The 16,039-nt window shown below is 38.8% G+C and overlaps 1 protein-coding gene across 1 annotated transcript in view; it reads right to left on the bottom strand.

Moving 5' to 3' along the window:
• Nucleotides 1-14,003, bottom strand: part of LOC310691586 (vomeronasal type-2 receptor 26-like) — a gene marked incomplete at both ends in the record, with an annotated part of 43,607 nt that extends 29,604 nt beyond the window's left edge. The window contains 3 exons of the mRNA XM_083471445.1: nucleotides 11,680-12,215; nucleotides 12,494-12,785; nucleotides 13,858-14,003. Coding sequence (XP_083327571.1) covers nucleotides 11,680-12,215; nucleotides 12,494-12,785; nucleotides 13,858-14,003 — 974 coding nt within the window. The remainder of the gene's footprint in view (nucleotides 1-11,679; nucleotides 12,216-12,493; nucleotides 12,786-13,857) is intronic.
• Between the last annotated feature and the right edge of the window lie 2,036 nt (nucleotides 14,004-16,039).

Genomic DNA, 16,039 nt, shown 5'->3' with positions numbered 1-16,039 from the left:
AAATTGCTGATGGATGCCTTTTACCTGGTTAAACCAGCTGTGCCATGTTATGGCATCTTTGTTGATGGTAAATACTTGGTCAGGATCCATCTTCCCAACTTTCACTATAGACTGGTTTGAGGAACTAACCCAGTTGATAACATCAAATCCAGCTACTAGCTGTCCATTCTGGTCAAAGGAAACCTTGTCCCCAGCACTGTTGTTAAATGAGACACTTCTCAGGGAATAATGGACCTACATTTAGAAGAACATCGATCACTACTTCTTCTGGAAGCAAATTCGAGTATAGAGTATTCCAAGTTTGGCCACATTCTAGATTTGTATAAATACCTTTGCATGTTTATGAGTCTGTTGCTATTTTGGGGGGTGGGAGTGTGTTAAATGGAAGGAGAAAAGGCCAATTCTTAATCTTAAAGTTAATGCTAAATAGCACAGATATCCCCTCCACAGGCACACAAATGTGCACAATTACTTTACCTCCACCTCAACAGGGAAACCTCATAGGAAAGAGTATTTTCCAATGAAGTTTAATTTTTCTAAGACTTATTTGAGCAGCCAACCACCATAAAAATTAATTAATTAATTAATTTGTTTGTCATTTCAAGGAAGGAAAATAATACAAATTCATTTCTGGAATGAAGATGAAATGGAGACCACGGGGGGAAACCAGCAAACATTTAGTCACAGTTCATGAACTACTACATCTCCATAATATTGTGTTTTATCTGACAATGTCAAGTTCATTACCTGCCATGGCAGTTGGCTGTGAAGGGTCTGTCCACCTTCCTTCATCACTGATCTGCGTACAGATGATGACATTTTATGTAAAGCATGGGCCACAACAAAGACAGCATTGTAGATGCTGTAGCTGTGACCAGTCATGCTGATCCCAAAAAAAGAATCAGGAAGACTTTCCAGTTTCTCCTTCCCAGTGCAGATATCCTCCATCTGTTCATCTGGAGCTTGATTTGGAAATACACAGCCAAAGGCATTTTGCCAAAAGTCCCTTATGAAACCATCTCCTGTGGTGCTGGATGGGTTTGTGCTCTGAACAAACTGGTGAAACAGTGGGAGTTCACTGGAGTGAATTTTGAAGGCAAGAGCACCATAGAATAGTTCATCATCCCAAGTCCTTTGAATAACAAATGCAGTATGTTCCACCTGGGCTGTTGCTATCCACACTTTTGGTTTATTTGCCATGCTTTAATGCTGTGATAGATATGGAAGATATCTGAAAAAAGCCATGGAGTAAGATTCTCCATAGGCCACTATGACATTGGCTTTGCTGCCCATCATTTTATCATGTATTTTTGCACCATCTTCCATCGCGTATTTAATGTCTGTGACAAAAGTCAATGTTGGAATTCTTTCTATAAAAGCAAAACAGATCTCATTCTGGGAAAACATTGGAACCACAGTTTGCACAAACCTTTCTCCATCTGAGGTATCCATAACACTGAGTCCAATCCACTTCCACCCAAAATACAAAAGTAAATAGAGAATCCCCTTATACTGAATGACTTCCTTAGGGACCATCTGGTAGAATGGAAGGCCTGGAGTCTTATCATTCATCACTGGAGCAGGGCTATATATTAGCTAAAGATAAATGAAGAGTAGAGACTGAAAAGAAGATAATAACATTTCTGTAAAACTCTCAGGTATCCAAAGAAATTCCATAGCTTTATATGAATAGTCTTTACAGTTACCCTGCAAAGTAGGTGTACACTTTAAACATTTCTTCTAAATATTTGGTACTGAGATGGAGAGAGCTGTGGCTTCCCTTTGGCAATCTATTGGTTCCACATTGAAGGGAGGCTCGGATTGGGCACTTCACCACTCCCATTAGTTCCATTTATTCATTGTTAAATCAATGCAGTCATCAGAGAGACAGAGACAGAGCATGAAGAGCCCAATAAGACTACAAACATCATAGTGAATGATGGTATAAGAGAACAAATAACACTAGCCTGGGGCACAAGACAAGGATGCCCCCCTTTCCCCAATTTTATTTGTATTGGTCATTGAAACTCTGGCAAATATAATTAGAGAAGGTGGAAATATAAAAGAAATAAGCAATAAAGGAAAAGAGAGAATAAGCTTATTTGCAGATGCCACCTTGTAAACAATCAAAAATCCATTGGAAAATATGTGGGTAACAAGAGAATTTTAATAAATTAAAGAGTGAAATTAAGGAAAAGCTGGAGGAATATAAGAAAATTAAGCTTTCATGGTTTGGAAGAATACCGATAATTAAAATGAAAATTTTGTCTAGAATATATATATATTTATTTAGAATGTTATCCATTAAGATATTGGAGACATAAATAAAGGGTTGGCAAAGTATGATCAATAATTTTTGTATTGGGGATAAGAAACCTAGAATTAATAAAAGAAGATGGTATAAACCCCAGAAAACAGGTGAACTGGGTCTCCCCAACATGAAGTTATATTATATAGGAAATCAGTTAAGATATATCATAGATGGGATAACAGAACAAGGAGTGTTAGAATGGTTAGATAGTTTTACACAGGAAATGAGGGAGGAGTTAGTGAATATATATTTTTTATCAAACCAAATAGGCAATAGTGGCAGAAGATTAAAAATCCCTTATTAAAAAATACCATTGAGATATGGGCAAAAGATAAAGGAAAATTTATATCAGCAAATTCCCCACCAGCTCCGGTGGTGATGATAGAAGACTTCCCAGTAAACTGAAAAAAGGAAATTGAAAAAGAAGCGAAAGAGAAGAAAATATTTAAAATAAAGGATTGGGGGAGAAAGCAAATAAGAGAAGCTCTAACAGAAAGTAAAATAATTTGGTTTAAGTGTATACTGTACAACTGGAGCAACTATCAAAGAAGTGGTTAGGGGAAAACAAGAACTGCAAAGAATATACAAAATTGGGGGGGGGGAGATTATAAAGGGGGAGATAAAGAAGAAAATACAGTTATAAAAGGGGAAACCAGTGAAATTTATAAAATATTAGTAGAAATGGAGGATCAAGAAGATCAGTTAACAGAGGTGAGGGGAAAGGAGACAACAGGGCAGATAGATTGTCAAAGCTGAGGGGAAATATGGGAGAATCGTGCATTGAAAATGTTACCTATAAGAATAAAAGAAAATTATTAGAAATTAGTTTGGAGATGGTATTTAACACCAGCCAGATTAAATCAAATAAACAAGGAATATTTGGTGTTATGTTGGAGGGGATGCCAGGAAATTGGAAATTATCTTCACATATGGTGGGGGTGTAAATATGTACAATTTTTCTGGCAAAGGGTGTTTAAGGAGATAACAGAAATCACTGGGTTAAAGCTGGCTGAAAGTTCGGAGGTAGCATTATTATCAATTTACAAAGGGGTGGAAGGTTTGCAGGCTATAAAGGACTTGCTGACAAATTTATTGACAGCTGCAAGAATTGTGATAGCTAGGAAGTGGAAGGGGCAAGCAGAATATAAAATGGAAGAATAGCATAAAGAGATGTGGGATATAGCTATTAAGGATAAATTAACATGTGCCATTAAGGTAAGAAGGGGAATACGCATGAGAGATTATTTTGAGGACCTGTGGAAGGTGTTTGTAGAATTTGTATTGTTAAAATGGAAAGGGGTCAAACCATTGCAAGAGGTGTTGAAATTTGGGGAGGCTGGATACTTACAATGGAATGGTCTTGGTGGTGGGGTGCACACTTTTATTCTTATTTATTTATTATTATTATTTTGTCAAAATCAAAAATTAAAAAAAATATTTTCTCTTGGGGGGGGGAAGAAAGAAGTGAAACAAGCAAGCAAACAAAAAGACTATGAACAGAGGTAGTTGGAGTTCCAGGGATTTTTGTTTTGTTTTGTTTGAAGTGCAGAAAAAAAGACCTCTTAGTAGCTTCTTCCTTTGACCATCACTTTCCGAGCATCATCACCTGCAGTCATTCAAAAATATTCTTTACTGAAACTCTCCCCCCCCCCCCCATGATTCATTTGTGCTTTCCTGCATGCAACAACCTTCTTTATCTCTCGTAATTTCATCCTCAAATTTCACCTTTTCCAGGAAGCTTTTCGAACATTCCCTTGTCCTTACTGCAACTATGAAAAAGTATGAGTAACAGAGTTCATCACATATTATTCCCCTTTCTAACTATGTCACAATTTAACCCATTGCTCTGCATCCATTTTGCACAGGAAGTTCCTTGGGGTGTGGACTTGCCTTATCTGTTCTTTGCCATGCACTCTGTGCTGCTAGAACAAAACAACTACAACCACAAGACATACATTTTACCTGTGGAATCTTGTAAATATCCAAAACATTTGCCACATGAAGGGAGATATGGGAGTCCAGTCCCCCAATGACTGCTATTAGATTATTGCTGACATCACATATGTAATTGGGGACAAATCTCTCCAGCGTAGATGTAAGTAGCATTGTGGCATGGTAGGTTGACTTTGCATTGAAATAGCTGTCATAAATGTGGAAGCCCAAGGTGACATTGGGCAAGATCATAATGTTTTCATTTATCTCCTTTACTGCGAAGGCCAAGGCCAGGATGTGCTGGTAATTCTTTGGTACTACGCTAGGAAAAGAGAGCTGAATTTTGTATCACAAAAATATAACAATGACAAAATGCCACTCTTTAAAATCTGCCCTTCTTTACAATTACAGCATATAGACATCCTTTATTGAATTAATCTTATTCTAAAGTGATATATCAGAATATTGAGCAGATGATAGTATCAATGATTTCGTCAAAAGATGCGGTGAGCTATAGATACTTCACAAATTACCATTTAGAGTAGACTGCAAGAAATTAACCTATTTCACACATATCTACCCTTTGCAATTGTGATCTATTCTACTAGCAGCATTCATCACCCAATGTATTATTATTTAATTTTTTTATTGAATTTACCTAAAACAGATAGGTACAGGTGCCAACTCCCTGACTGCACTCCCTGGGTGCCCAAGCACCCACAAAATTCCCCATGAAGGGGCTGGGCACCCAGAAATTTTGGTGAAGGGCCATGTACACTGCCTCCTGTACCCCATTCACAGTCCAGTTGCACTCCCCTAAATCTGCCTCTGAAGAAAATGTAATAAAACTGGATGGAGGAACTAATACGCTTTAATATGCAGGTCTTTGACATGAAGAATTAGATGGTAGCAGCTGCTTTCATTTGCTGAAAGTGAGCTGGGCTGTTGAACAGTGATGAGTAAAAGGCACGAGTATGCTCTTTGTCTCCCACACGAGTTCATTCCCCACTCTTGTTGCTTTTCTCCAGATCTTCTACACTCATTTACAAAGTTGTGATATTTACAGCAAATGCAACTGTTTATGGGTTTTCTCTTACAGGGTATGGGGCAAAATCCTTGAGCAGAATGTAATTTAATTTTTAAAATGTTAATAGGAATTAAAATGGAGAAATCAGATTCAGAACACTGCCCCCCCCCTTTCAAATAGTGCATCTTCACATGCTACAAGGGTAGTTAGCTCAGATTTAGAAAATGGCATGTGAGAAAGGGATAAATGCCCTTTCTCTGGTGCCGAAGACCCATTCTTTAACAGGGATACTAGCACATCTTATGGGGCTGTACACAATTAAGGTAAGGTCCTGGATCTGACCTCACTTTGATACCCCCCCCCCCCAAGAAAGGGTGAAAAGGAAGTAAATGAAAATGAAAATAAACTTATAATTCCTTACATAAACTCTTCATGTAGTGTTGGGAGGGGTTCTTCTGTGAAGTCTATTGAACTGGAGACAATGAAGCTCTGAGAAGCAATGGCGCCAATTATAAAGTCTCCATCCTGATGATATTTGTGGAAAGGTTGGTGTGGATATTGGAACCTGCACTTAAGAATGTGAGCCTTGCATGCCATTTGAGGAAGCATTACCAGAAGCAAAGTCACTAGTATCACCATACTGATTACATATGCTAATCATTCCTTTATATATGCAGATTTCCCAGTTCCATCTATAACACTTTCAGGAACATCTCTATGATTGCAATGCTCTGATCTGAATGTTCAGATAGTCTTCTATCAATAATGAAATCTAGATCCCTAAACTCAAATATTAGTGACATTATTGGTATATGTGCTCCTGTCCCTAGTCCCTAGACCTGTATCTGAAATATAGAGCATATATTTATGGAATTATCCTTCACATGAGGGAGGGTTTTTTTGACAGTTGTTTTTACTGTTAACTGAATGTCCCTAGTGATTTGGTATTTTTGTGTCTACTTTTTGAGACAAACATCCAAGTTAATTACAACCTTTATGATAATTAAAGGCTAAGGAACCCACCAAGTCAAACGTAGGGATTCTATGTAGCATTTCTTATTAAAATAATTTTTTGTTGTATGTTAACAGAATTTTTGATTTTGTACTTAGTTGGAATAGGAAATTGTGATGTAGGCTTGGATTGACCCAAAGCAAGGAAAATACATTAGAATTAAATGTTCTTGCCATAGAGCCAGAGGGGAGATTTAAATCCTTGAACATGGGATTTGACTGATTTGGAAATGATTTTTCTGGAAAGATTGAAAGACTGGTTTTACTTCTTGCATGAGAGGGAGACATGGCAAACTTCCACCTCGCTTTGCCTCATAGTAGGCAATGCATGTTTCCCTCATCTGGTCACTAGAAACCACCTGAGGGTAATTTCTGTAGTGTGTGCATGTGCGTACGTGCGTGCCCAGGCGTGCGCGTGCGTGCACACATGTGTGCACCAATATTTTTACATCACAGTTTTCCTTTAATTTTGATTCAGTTTTCCAATGGGACATTAAAACAAAGGTCAGCTTTGAGAAAGTTGTATCAAGCAATGGTTAAGAGGAAACTCAGGGCTTTTAGCCTCTCCTCCCTGGATTTCAAAGTAAAGCTCAATGAACAAACATTTGCATTCTTCAATACTTCCCTCTTATTAGATGCAAGTTATTATTATTCAGTTTAGGCCTCAAGGTAAAGATGCAAAATTTTTGCAAAATGTTGCAAATGCACACATAATACACAGATTTAACAAAATGCACACATGACTAAACCCCTTCAGATTTTCTTCTGATTAACTGATGCTTGTTGTTCAGCTCAGGTCTCAGCACAATTATATAACATTTTGGGGAAAAGATGCAAACCAGCAAGCCAAGGCTGGAGGCTAAGATTGAAAAGATTTCCACGGCTACCATGTATTTTCCATTAGAACTCAGGTAAGTTGGAACAAAGGACAACCAAACACTGCAAAAGACCAACATGCTGAAAGTTATAAACTTGGCCTCATTAAAACTGTCAGGCAGCTTCCTAGCAAAGAATGCTATAATTAAACTGACAATTGCCAGGAAGCCCATGTAGCTCAAGACACAGTAGAACATAATCACAGATCCTTCATTACACTCTAGTACAATTTCATCCATTATTGAATGTCTGTCAGCATCTGGGAATGGTGGAGATGTTGCTAGCCATAAAGTACAAATACTTGCTTGAATAAGGGAGCAGGAGAAAACAATAGAATTGGCCAGTGTTTTCCCCACCCATTTCCTCATTTTGGATCCTGGTTTGGTGGCCATGAAAGCCAGAACTACTGTGGTGGTTTTTGCCAGAACACAAGATACAGCCACTGAGAAGATGATGCCAAAAGCAGCTTGTCGGATGAGACAGGTCACCTTATTAGGTTGTCCAATGAACAACAAAACACAAAGGAAACAGAGCAGGAGGGAGATGAGGAGAGTATAAGTGAGCTCCCGGTTGTTTGCTTTGACAATTGGAGTATTATGGAGTTTCAAAAATATTACAAGCACTGAAGCTGCAATCAAAGAAAAGCAAAAAGCAAGAGAGGCTAAAGTAAGCCCCAAAGGTTCCTTGTAAGACAGAAAGCTTATATGCTTGACAATGCATGAATTCTGGTTTCTGTTTGGATAATTTCCCTCTCTGCATTTATGGCAGTCATTCATATCTGAGAAAGAAAAGATATAGTCTTCATCTCAAAAAGTAAAAATATCAGAAAGCACAATGACTTACAATGTTCTTCCCACTGTTCTTAACTGTATATGAGCTAAATTCTTTCTGATAGAATTGAGATCAAGTTCATCTATAGCATGGGTGGGGAACCTCTCACCCATGGTCATCTTGGCTCACCAGACCTCTGTGTTTAGTTCACAGGACTTTCACTGTTAACCTGATGGCCATGGGTTCAAGCCCCACATTGTGTGAAAGATTCCTGCATTGCAGGAGGTTGGACTAGAAGATGCTCATGGTCCCTTCCAACTCCATGATTCTATGATTTATTATCTACCTGCCGTACATCTGAGATAAATCAGGTAAAGATGAGGCTGGGTCAATGAGAATTTGTAAGCAGTGCTAATCAGTCCCGTGCAGAGCTGATAGTTTGGACTTTCATGTGCTCTGCTTTGTAATGAGGATTAGCTAATAATTCATCCTGGAAAATTGGGTCATCTGAAAACATTGTGATAGCATTGACTGAGTGATGAATTCCCCCCTCCCCCATTTGTCAAACTTGTCACGTAAGGGAAGGGTAAGGTAAAAGGGAAGGGAAGGTAAAAGGTAAAGGTAAGGACCACTGGATGGTTAAGTTCAGTTGAACTTGACTATGGGGTGTGCCATTCATCTCCACTTTCAGGCCGAGGGAGCCGGCGTTTGTCTGCCAACAGCTATCTGGGTCATGTGGCCAGCATCACTAAACCACTTCTGGTGCACACAGAAATGCTGTTTACCTTCCCACCACAGCTGTACCTATTTATCTACTCACAATGGTATGCTTTCGAAATGGTAGGTTGGCAGGAGATGGGATAGAGCAACAGGAGCACACCCCGCCATGTGGATTCGTACTAACGACATTACAATCAGCAAGAGGCTAAGTGGTTTAGACCACAGCACCACCCATGTCCTTGTTGTCACATAAGGAGGTAGTTCAGAAAACAATCCAGCCCACTAGCCAAATCCAATGTAGGCTTTTTAATAGCCCAAACCAGCTTGTTGAATCAAGGGGAGACCTGGCCAATGTATCTTTCTCTATAATTACCCTTCTAAACTACTTGAACTTTCTAAAATGTCTTCAAAATAGTCATGTGATGGGGTTCCACATCTAGCTCTGGTGGCAGCAACCCAGTAGTGTTTTATTTGCTAAGCAAAATAGCCATGTGAATATTGCATTGTGTGGACCTGGAAACTTAGTAGTGTTGAATTAGATTTGTGTTTGATTTTCTAGTCACATTTTGCATCCTCTCCAGTTCCATGTTGAGTGTATTGGCATGGAAATAATTTGACCTGCTACTTGCATTTCAGTCAGAGCTTGCAACACTCTTGGCCACCATCACTACTTCTCCAGGCATTGATGAGTCCAAGAGCACCCTCAAGCACCATACGTTGTCCATCAGAGGAGTGCATTCATGTGTGTAGAGACATAAGCTTTTTAAGGCTCAGGGAATCATACTATTTAACAGTTCTTTTATCTTCAAATGCAAATCCAAATAAAATGTAATACAATAGTCATATACCTGGTTGAGAATTGCATATTAAAATTGCAGGATTTATAAATATTTCATCCATTATTGTTCACTGGTGCTCTAGAAACTACCCAAGCTTCTAAGAATCTAATTGGAGAGAAGGCAGCCAGGCACATCTCTGTGATAAGGTTCTGCATTCTATTTCTTACCCAGCTGGTCTGAAATCTTTCCCTCTGGACATGGGATGCAATCATAGCAGCAAAATGGCTCCCCTTCTTTCACTTTCTTGCTAGTACCAGGATGGCAGCTCTCAGTGCATAGAGAAAGAGGCTGGGCCTAATGTTCCAAATATAAAAAGGGATAAAATAATCAGAAGGAAAATGAGCTAAGAATTCTCAAGATGTGGGGGACCTGTCACATGTTATCTAGCTGTCATGAAGGCTGCTATTATTTGGCTTCAACCCACCCAGCAGTGAAATGTTGAAATCCTGATTGCTCCTCATCTGGACAGGATGGGAGTAAAAGATACATCCAACTAGTTTCATTTTCAACTCTTTTCACTGTGAGGTGCAACAGGCACTTTGGCCTGTATTTGCTCTGAATAACCTCGGTTATAGAAATATGGATCATTATCACAAAAGGTGTGAAAGGTGTAGTTGTATAGTTGCTAAGAGTTCCCTGCTACACTGCAAGCTATGCTGTTGATATCAAGCCTCCAGATAAATTATGCCCTTGCTGTAAACAAGGTCAGTGAAGAAGCTGAAGCTGATAAAAGATGGGGAAGTTGCAGTACTGTAATGAGAATCCTTGGTAGTCGGGAGTTAGTATATTGCTGCTAAGCTCATTTCAATTATTTTAAACCAGTGGTATTCCGAACGTCTATCGTTAGGGAAATCTTCCTTCAAAATTGAGTATGCAGTGTGCTTCTCAAGTCATTGACAATCAACCGTACCTGGTTAAAGCCCCTGTGCCATGTTATGATATCCTTGTTGATGGTGAACATTTGATCTGGAGGAGCCTGCGGATCCACCCTCCCAACTTTCAACTTACTAAAGGACTGGTTGGAGGAAAAAATCCAGTTAATAATATCAAATCCAGCTGCTAATTCCCCATCCTGGTCAAAGGAGACACTATCCCCGACACTGTTGTTAAAAAATACACCTTTCAGAAAATGATGGAGCTGAAGTGAAGAGAAAAAGGTGAAGTTAGAAAATAAGCGCAGAGTGAGGTATATTTGCCTTAGATGATTGAAAATTCCTTTCTTTTGCCATTCCCTTCCCTTCATTGCATATATTTTCATGTGTATTTTGTGCTGGATGTGTGGAGTGATTGATCGTGTGTGTACAGTACACACACACACACACACACAGAGAGAGAGAGAGAGAGAGAGAGAGATAAGCTAAAAGTAAATTCAACTCCTATTTGGTGGAGCCAGCAAGGGTTTTTACTATATATTTTATACAGTTTTAGATTATTTGTCCTCTAGATGAATACTTTTAGTATGTAAAATCTGCACGATTTCATTTATTTTTCTGCATTTTTACTTCATAAAGTGAATTGATATCGAAATACAATAAATTAAAATAAAACTAAACTCATTGTTATGGGGGGAACTGTTTTAAGCACACATGGGATAACACATGAATAAAAAAATAACATTGTACACAAGGGGTCATAGACAAAACACACACAACACCCAGTATATTTTGGTTCCATGAACTATTTGCCATATTAGGAGCTTTTAGGAATCACAGATTCATAGAGCTGAAAGAGACCATGAGGGTCATGTAGCCCAATCCCTTGCAATGCAGAGATATTTTTGTCTAACATGGGGTTTGAACCCATACTGAATTTGGGAAGATGGCTAGGCAATTTAAATCCTGCTCTTACAACCACAGATATGACACTTTACCTGCCACAAGTGTTGATTCTGATGTTTCTGTCCTTTGTCCACCATTGCACCATGTTTGACTCTAGATGAGGACATAGCATGCAAAGCGTGAGACAATGCATAGACAGCATTGTAGATGCTATAGCTGTGGCCAGTCATAATCATTTCAAAAAAGGTCCCAGGAAGACTCTCCAGCTTCTCCTCATCTGTACAAATATCTCCATTCACCTCTCCTGCATCTGCAGTTAGGAAAACACACCCAAAGGTCTGTTGCCAGAAGTCCTTGATAAAACCATCTCCTGTTGTGCTGGATGGGTTTCTGCTGGCAACAAATTGTTGAAATATTGGCAAATCATTGGAGTGAATTGTAAATGAGAGAGATCCATGGATTATTTCTGTATCCCATGTCCTCTGGTAGACCATTGAAGTGAGGTCCGCCTGGGCTGTTATTATCCATACTATGCCTTTGGGTTTATTTCTTATATTTTCTTGCTCTGACAAATATGGAAACCACCTCAAAAGTGCAATGGTGTAAGATTCGCCATAAAGCACTACTACGTTGGCATTACTATCAATGATGGCATCGTGTATTTTTGCCCCCCTTTTCATCATATCATTAATTTTTGTGACAAAAGAAAATGTTTGACTCCTTTCTATGAAGGCAAAGCAGATGCCACTCTTGGCAAAAAGTGGCAATACAGTTTGCAAAAATCTATCTCCATTCTCATCATTGAAAGTAAGGAGTCCAATCCACATCCACCTAAACTGCAGGAGCATAGACAGAATTCCCTCATACTGAAGCATTTCCTTGGGAGCCATCTGATAGAAGGGAAGGCCAGGAGTTTTGTCATTCATCACTGGAGCAGAACCATATATAAGCTAAAGATAAATGGGTGCAAATGGGGGAATAGATGCAATGACAATGCCATTTACATGTATTACTTTTCAGTCTTCATTTTCACATATTTTGTCAACAATCTTTACAATAACCCTATAAGTGGAAGTGCAAGATTTCCAATGCAATAGACTGGTTGCTAAGGTCGAAAACGCATAAATTAACACCCATGCATATATTCCAAATTCACCCATATCATTCTCTCTCCAAATCAACAAATCAGAAAAATATGACATATGCACAACATACAAATACATCCTACCTGTGGAATCTTGTAAATGTCCACAATGTTTGCAACATGAAGTGAGGTTAAGGGGTCTAGCCCTCCAATGATTCCAAACAAGTTATTCTGAACATCACACTTGTAGCTGGGAACAAATCTTCTCAGGGTGTATATTAGAAGAATTGTGGCATGATATGTCCATTTAGCAGTGAAATAGCTATCATAGATATGAAAACCCAAAGAGATATTGGGTAAGATCTGAGGGTTTTCATTAATTTCCTTTACTGCAAAAGCCAATGCCAGGATATGTTGATAATTCTTAGGAATGACACTAGAATTAAAGATGCATTTTTAATCATAAGGAAATGCCAGGCCTTGTAAAATCTTTGCAGTGGTCTTCTACATCTACTTCATTGTTCTTTATTATGGTATATAGATGCAACCCTTCTTTATAGCAAATCTATATCCTAAGGTAGTATATGTAATAAAGGAAAATCCCAAATAATATCTGTGTTTTTCAGAACATGTTTCAGAACATGGTGTTATGAGCAGAGCCATAGCTAGGGAATCTTGCGCCCTTGGCAGAACCATCCAGATTCAGCCCCATAGCCATGTACAAATTAGCTCTTCTTTCCACTTTTCCAAACCCCCCCCCCCTTCCACCCATTCCATTCACCCTATATTTAAAACCATTTTTATGGAGCACTATTCAATATTTATATTTATGGACATATTTTAGCCAATTTTGCACCCCTCCATCACCTGCACCCCTGGCGGGGGCCCACCTCACCACCCCCTAGCCACAACCCTGGTTATGAGCTATGGGGGTTGGCTGAATTCCTGAACACCCCTCCTTCTAATTCCTGGACCCCACTTATTCCTGGATCAAGTCATTTTTAACATACAAGCCAGGCCAGTTTCCTGACAAGAGAATTTCCTGGGAGAAGGATGGTTAGGAAGAAAAAAAGAAGGTGATGTCCATTAAGACAGTCATCAAGACAGCACAGGTTCTGTGCCAGTCGACAAAGAGGTGGAGACCCTCTCTCCGTTCAGATTTAGTTTAGAAAACAACACTATATTTAAATATATTTTGCACCATCCAAAGGTATGATACATCAACTTTTTTTACCATTTCCCCTGTACAATCTCAATTTCTATTTATATTGTTAACTCTTCGCTCTCCTAATACTCCTGCATGCATTTTAGCACAATGTTGTCAGGGAAGAGGTTAAAACCCATACTATTGTCTTCTTTGAATTTAATTCTTTTATTTCTTTTGTAAATCCCAACTTCTTCTTACACTTCACTATTCTCTTATTGCCCTTCAGTACACAAAGCAAAAAGAAGAAAAGCAATACAGGTTCATAGGAAGTTGTTTTATTAAGAAAAAGTAAAATTCTTACGCAAGCTCTTCAAACAAAGGTGGTGGGGGTTCTTGGGTAAAAGTTATTGCACCAGAGATGATGAAAGCCTGGGAAGCAATGGCTCCAATGATGAAGTCTCCTCTCTGATGATACTCATGAAGTGGAGGGTGTGGATCAGCAAGCATGCAGTTATTAATATGAGACTTACATACCATGTGTGGAAGCAATAACAAAAGCAAGGCAATTAATAACACCATCCTGGTAAATCTGTTGTCTCTAGCACCAGATACTCCTTTTTTATCCATCTCTAAAGGCCCAGGACTAAAATATAAAGTTTCTGAGATCAGACTGATACAGCTTTTACCCCCTTAGACCCAGTTCTGATTTCTGGAGGGGTTTTTTATACCATTCTTCATAGGCTGTATTATTAGCTTTGCTAAAGGCCACTGCTATTGTACTGGGGTACTGGAAAACAGCAGGGTTAATTACTATCCTTTTCACAATCAAAGGAAAAATAACCACCAATTTAAAGTTGAACATTCCCTCTGGAGTTGCAGAAGTAAACCAATTTGACATTCAAATTGCCGCTTTTTCTTTCACTCAATTAGATACCAAGGGGTACCTGGGTTGGGAGTGACACATAGTAGGGCAATCACACAAGAGTAACTAGAATTTCCTCCAGAGCCAGAGAGGAACATAAGAAGATTGTACTGGATCAGGCCAATGGCTCAATTAGTCCAGTATCCTGTTTTCACACTTGTCAACCAGATGCTCATGGGAAGTTTGTAAGCAGGACCTGAGGATAACATGTCCTCTCCCCATGTGTGATTCCCCTTAGTATTGGAGGTATACTGCCTCTGACAGTGGTATAATATAGCAATTGTGGCTAGTAGCCATTGACAGAATTAGCCTCCATAAATTTGTCTAATCCTCTTTTAAAGCCTTTCAAGTTGATGACATCACCACTTCTTTTCGCAGCTAATTTAATAATACACGTGCTGTCTGAAGGAATGCTTTTTTGGGGTGAGCCCTGTATTTTCCAGCATTCAGCTTCAGGAAAGAAAAGTGTTTGATGTTAGGGCGGCCTTTCTTCAAATCAGCAGTAGGCAATGTATATCTTTCATAAGTTTATTTTGTTTTTTTTTTATTTGATATAAATATTTTTACTGCTTTCCCTGTCAGAACCAGGTACAATAAGAATAAAAATACAGTCATATCTAAAAATACAGATATAAAACTCCAAGCCAAGGTAAAATAATACAGCATCAGATTCTGAAGGGAAAGCTCACATTCAGCCATTCCCAAAACACTGGATGAATAGTTGCACCTTTACATGTCTCCAAAATGTGTACAACATAGGTGCCAGGTGTCCATCCAGAAGGAGGGAGTTTCAGAGCTTGGGAGTCACTACTGAAAAGGCTCTAACATATGCTACCAAATCTTGAATCTCCAAGGGCCGTGGAATTGTTAACAGAGACTGTGGTTCTGATCTGCACCTTTCCAGTTCAAGTTATTATTCAGGACAAAATTAGAATGATTACAAATGCAGCTTTGTTACCCACTCACCCCTTCACTGAAATGGGGACTGTAAAAATGAGCTACTTTCCTCCATTGACTTGAATTGAGAAATGGGTGATACAAGGATTCCCAGAAAAGACTTGGGTGGGGGAAATGGTGCTGAAAGTAGTTTATATTTTTTCCAGTTCATTTATATGTAATAGCATTCAGTTTTGTGTCTTATAGTATAGTACAAAGGAAGAAGTCCATGTGTATTGCCTTCCTTGAGTCTCTTAGTTTTTTCCTAAGGGATTCTCCTTCAATAAAAGTTATGAGGGGATTAGTCATCCTTAAATTATAGCACAATGTGAACACTGGCTATCAGAAACACAGAACCATATACCTAACCATTTAACTGTACATACATTATATTTGATGAGCAAGGTACCATTAGAACACATTGCTCCACTGCCCTGAAACATCTAAGAGAATGAGTTGTTTCCAGGGGTATTTCCTTAGTCAGAGAAAGATGCTTGATTTGACAGAGGATATTTGTCTCAGTCAAAGCAAGGGCTTTCCAAAGAATGAAAAATCTCCTCAAACCAAGAAGACTAATCAATACATTTTTTGTGTGATTCAGAGGCTGATGTGGATACATTTACAGGAACACAAAAAACTGTTTCCCATATTCAGTCGCAACTATGTGAGAAGAAACTGATACTAT

The sequence above is a fragment of the Podarcis liolepis genome (genome assembly GCF_965112155.1).
Source record: "Podarcis liolepis genome assembly, chromosome: 13".
Taxonomy (NCBI): Eukaryota; Metazoa; Chordata; class Lepidosauria; order Squamata; family Lacertidae; genus Podarcis; species Podarcis liolepis.
The sequence above is the reverse complement of the archived record's forward strand: the minus strand, read 5'-3'. Positions and strand labels throughout refer to the sequence as shown.